The sequence below is a fragment of the Callithrix jacchus genome, chromosome 10 (genome assembly GCF_049354715.1).
Source record: "Callithrix jacchus isolate 240 chromosome 10, calJac240_pri, whole genome shotgun sequence".
NCBI lineage: Eukaryota > Metazoa > Chordata > Mammalia > Primates > Cebidae > Callithrix > Callithrix jacchus.
Window position 1 is genome coordinate 111,718,274 of NC_133511.1, and position 5,250 is coordinate 111,723,523.

A 5,250-nucleotide genomic window follows, 5' to 3' on the forward strand; every position below is an offset into this window, starting at 1 on the left:
TCTCTCTTTACCATTCTCTCTCACCCTCTACTCAGCTAGTGTAAAGATACAGATTCCGAGGCCTTGCCACAGACCTGCTGTGTCAGAATTCTGGGACTGTTTCAGGGCCGCCTGGTTCACGTTCCCCCAGGGGGTCCTGATGCCCAGCAAAGGGTATGAAGAAATCTTTTGTAAACTCTGCTTAATTTGTAGAGCTGTACACTTGCTGTTTTATTCTAGTGTCGGTCTGATCTTTGCCAGGGATATTTCATGTTTAATTTTTGGGTCATCTTGCTCTTGTAGTCCTTTTCTCTCTCGTTAAGTTTGTGGCCTACTTGGACTCTCAAGGTTGTTCTGTTAACCCTGCAGCCCCTGCAGAGCCCTGATGGACATACCTCTCCCCATCCCGCGCCTGCACCGCTGCCCTGCGTTCTCCTGCTCGATCGGCCCAGTGAGGCTCAGCTGAGCTTTGTCTTGCTCGCTTCCTCCCCTCTCAGGGACTGGGCTGGCTGCCTCTTCAAGGCCCTGTCTGATAAGCAGCTCTTTCCTTTCTTCCTGGTACAGGACTCATTACCAGAGAAGCTGGCTGTGCATGAGAAGAATGTCCGTGAGTTTGATGCCTTTGTGGAAACCCTGCAGTAAAAGTATCCTCGAGTCCCAGCAGCACCCCCCTTTTTGTGGCCCCAGGGGACAGGCAGCCTCCCATGCACCAGCTGCTCCCACACCTCATCCTGCACCGAGCCAGGTGGAAGGGAGGTTGGCTTCTCCCATGGTGACCCAGAACTCCCTACTCGTGTACTCCTGGAGCCTCCGTGGCAGCAGTCAAGCCCAGTGTCCAGTTGGAGAAGACTTACGCTCTGGCCTTGAAGATGGGAAGACCCTTCATACAAAAGAGCCCTTAGCAGGGCCATCTGTGTGCCCCACCCATCACCAACTGCTTCCCAAGGACGGCATCCTATGCCTCCTGCCTGGGCCTGCCTTACAGCTGGCCCCTTCCCTGCCTGCTGTCACCATCCACTATTTGACATTTCAGCTGGTGGCCAAGAGATTGGTGTTGAGGCAGAAAGAGGAAGGGGACAGTGCCAAGAGGAGAAGGAAGGAGTCCCTTGGCTCTTATTGTCCCCTTTACTTTCTGCTATCTTCTTCCCCTCTTCCTCCCTCTCTGCCCCCATGCCTGTACTTCTAGCAATATGACAGGCCTGTCTGCCCAAGATGAGAACTCCAAAACTAGCCACTCCCACCCCTGAAGGTTGGGAGGGTCTGAGCAGCCCTGGTGGCTGCCCATGCTCAGGTCCTCAGCTACATGAGAAATAAAAATGGAACCCTGAATCTCTAGGATTCTGTTACTTGGAGTCATAGCAAAGGTTCTTTTCCTCTCGTCCCCCCGTTGCTGCTCCTTGGTTATAGAACACAGTAAATATTTATTACTTTCAGAGAAACCAGATATTTTATAAAGAAAATATGTTTGAGGTGAGTTGTTTTTCACTTGGAGAAGGTGGAGGGCTCTTCCTGGGACGGAGTCCTCCTCTGGAGGTTCTTGAGAATCCGGGCTGCTGCTGCAAGGATCTGCCTTCCCACCATACAGACAGCGAGATCCAAGAAGAGGGCTGACCGGGAGCAAAGTCAGCTCCCAGCATGGCTGCACTGAAACTGACTACAGGCTTTACCTTGGACAGCTGAGTATTCCTGGTGAGCCTTACATCTCTGACAGCTTCTGCAGCGTGACTGACTCCGTTCTGGCAGCCCAGGAGGTCTAAATGTGATGGCCACATGTAGTACTTAAGGGATGTTGTGTGTGTCCCCTCAGTGCTGGGGTACTTGTTCCTGGTCCTTGGGGCTAGACTGTGGAGCTTTTCCTCCTCCTGCTTGGGGCTAGCTACCACCTCCCTCTAATCCCAGGGTCTGTACACTGCCCTGGGGTTTACCAGCTGGATTGGCTCCTAGTTGAGAAACCAAAGCTGGGCGTATGAGACTTAACCCTTCAGGTATTGTTACTTGAGTAAGTCAAGTGCCTAGCCTCACCCACCTGCCATCTGTCCTCTCCCAGCCTCGCTGGTAGTCCTGGCTAAGGAGATCTAGGCTTACGCCATTCCTCCTGGCCCACGTGGGGCTCTCACTGGCAGCAGCTGTGCTTGAATGGAGCAGGTGGCTCTCAACTGCTTGTTAGTAAACTGCACGTGACTGTTCCCACCGATAAGGCTGACCTCTGAGCACTGGAGCAGGCTCTGGAGGAGACTTGAGCTCTGCCTGCTGCTGCTGCCACAGGGAACTTGTTCTCAGCGGCAGCAGCCAACTGGCCCTCCTGTCTTTGGGCCAGAGCACATGCATGGCCTGCTGAACCCAGGCCCAGGTTTATCCCCAAGGTCCCAGCTGAGAAGGGGGAAGGCCCTTGGTAAGTTATTCATGCCCCCATATTTCAGCCACTGGCCTCTTTCCAAGGCCTTGTATGGAAAGGCGTGCTAGCCATTGTCCCTGGGCAGCTCTCTTGGCCTCTGCAGGCGGCAGCAGCCTTTCACCAGAGCTTCATCTGTGAAGAGGCCAGGGAGGTGCAGCCCTGACTGAGCTGAGCCTGGGAGAACCAAAGCAACTGTTAAGGACAGCCCTTGCCCCTCAGCCCTACCATAAAACATATGAGCCCTAGACTGACTCCTGCAGCACCCCCGGGACAAGCTGGGACCAGCTGTCCGTCTCCAGGTGGCAGAGTCCCTCCTCCAACCTCTCCAGCCTACTTTGGAAATACTGAGCTACACTTCAAAATGTATTCAAGAGATTTCCAATAAATTTTTTTCTGTACTTTACAGTCTCCTGTCCTGCAAAGTTGTCTGAAGACCTTGTAACTCCTTTTCCCCCCGCCCCAATGCAGGTCTGGGAAAGGGGAGAGTGGTGCGTTGTGAAGCTTGCAAAAACCTGTGTCCACAAGCCTGTTTAGAGTGGGGTGCGGCCACTTACGGGCTGTGTACCCTGGGGTTTCCTGGGTCAGGAAACTTCTTAGAATTTCACTCTCCCTGTTCCCCTGTCAGCAGCTTGTATTTGAATATTCATTGGCTAATGCATTTAAAATACCCCCATAGTAAACTCTCCATAAAATGTAGGCCACTGTCAGCTCTTTATTGCCTCTTATGTAACAGAACTCATCTTGGAGGAATGGTTCAGAGGGAAAAACAACAGTCCTGGTGGCAGGAAGTGAAGGGCTCTCCAAGCCATTGGGGTTGGGAGCATGAGCAACCAGAGAGGGAAGCAGCAGGAAGTTAAGGGCCCATGCAAGTTTATTCGCTGCCTTGATTTGACCAGCACTCCCACCAGGGCCCTAGGGCGGTCCTTGAGCCAGGAAGAGGAGCCCTATGGGGGTTGCGTCCTGTCTGGCCCCTGGGGGCTGGGGCTGCCAGCCTCTTCACCTGGCCAGGGCCAGCCCTGCCTCCTAGTTTGTGCCCATATTTGGGGGAGGAAGCTGAAGGTAGAGCCAACGTCCCAGAGGCAGAGAGAGTTCTAGAGGCCAAAGAACAGACAAAAACGACAGCCGCTGTTTGGTTGCTGCCCCACCCACCTTCAGGCTGAAGCCAGGTCCAGGATTAAAAAGGGCTGGTTAGAAAATTCTAAATCCAGCCCATTGCTGGAACCGGCAGCTCGTGCTTATTAGTAAACCAGATGACACTGATCATGGGGCCAACCAGGACAATTGCCTGATACTTGTGTCAGAAGTGATGAAAAGGCTGTTCGCAGTGTTCCCCTTCAGCCAGGAACCCCCAATAACGAGCTCAGTTGCCCCATGCCCAGCAATGGTGTCCTACCTCTTTAAAGCATCTCCCTGCACTCCACCCCTGGAGGCCAGCATTGCTAAGGCCTTGGTAAATTGGCATTTAAGTCACTCAGCAGAGGCCCTGCCAGGAGCCCAATCCAAGTAAACAGTTTCTTCACTGCTGTTTCCCTGGGTCACTGCCTCTCCGTTCCAGTCACCCAGCTCTAGCTGAGCAGATCCAGAGAGAGAGGAGGCCCCTAGTGCCTGGTGGAAGGCCACCATCTTGCAATGGGACTCGCCTCCTGGGGCTCAGGCCTAATGTTTGTAACCAGCATCTTAACACTGCCTGATCCCACAGCTCTGGCCCTGAAAAACCAGGCACAGCTGGGGCCGCTTAGAGCCTCCTGATTACCATTAGTAAGCAAGCAGCAAACACCTGGAACTTGACCACTGTGGGAAGTGAAATTCTGTCCTACCCTCCCACTGACAAACCTTTAAAAAAAAAATTGTGGTAGAATAACTATCTTGACCTTTAAAGCAAAGCAAAACCTGCTCAAGAGAGGATAGGGGAACTGAATCTGTCACAGCCTCCGTGTGAGTAGGTGGCAGATGGAAATGGCCTGACTTCAGGCTAAGGGGTGGCATGGTGGGGAGGGCTCAGGGGCTGAGGGACCCTCTCTCAGCTGCTGCACATTCACGCATGACCACTGCACACTTGTGATGTTAGATGCTGTCTACATTTTTAATTTTTGAGGTAGGGTCTCCCTTTGTCACCTAGGCTGGAGTGCATTGGTACAATCACAGCTCACTGCAGCCTTGACCTCCAGGGCTCAAGCAATCCTCCCACCTCAGCCTCCTTAGTAACTGGGACCACAGGCGTGTGCCATCATGCTTGGCTATTTTTTAGATTTTGTAGAGACAGGATCTTATGTGAGATCTATGTCCAGGCTGGTCTTGAACTCCTGGGCTTAAGTGATCCTCCTGTCTCTGCCTCCCAAAGCAGTGGGATTACAGGTGTGAGCCACGTGCCTGGGGTGTCTGCATGATTTCTGACCCTCAGAGGAACCGTCTTCTGATGAAGCAGCAGTCACAGGGTAAGCCAGAGATTATTGGCGAGACCTGGTACATGAGGGAATGAGGACTCAACTCTCATGTGACCCCAGATCCCACACCATTGTCCACCACAGTCCACACTTTTCTTCCCCCTACTTGCCTTAGATAAATTTAAGTTCCCTTCAAACTTCTGGTACCTTCAAACTGGGAAACAGGAGGCCCTGGTCATAGGATAGAGTACATGGTGGCCAGCTGGAATACTGGGGTACAAATAAGGGAAGGTTGCTGTGGACACCTCCATGTCTAGAAGTTGGTCAGGAAGCTGCCCTCATTACCACTCGAGTGCACAAGATGAGGAAGCGACAGACCGGGGAGGGTACCTCCTGAGGCCCCATCTGTTCCTCTTCCTCTACCGCACCACACTTCCCATCTAGTTCCCAACTTCCACGCCCCACTCACTTGCCCAACATCCAGATGGGCAG

General features: G+C 52.9%; 1 protein-coding gene across 50 annotated transcripts in view; it reads left to right on the forward strand.

Moving 5' to 3' along the window:
- Positions 1–2,777, forward strand: part of ATG13 (autophagy related 13) — a 69,634-nt gene extending 66,857 nt beyond the window's left edge. For all 50 annotated transcript variants that reach the window (XM_054240824.2, XM_078340944.1, XM_009008023.5 and 47 more), the window contains one exon: positions 544–2,777. In XM_054240824.2, the coding sequence (XP_054096799.1) occupies positions 544–621 (78 nt within the window). In that variant the 3' untranslated portion in view covers positions 622–2,777. The remainder of the gene's footprint in view (positions 1–543) is intronic.
- Positions 2,778–5,250: the final 2,473 nt, after the last annotated feature.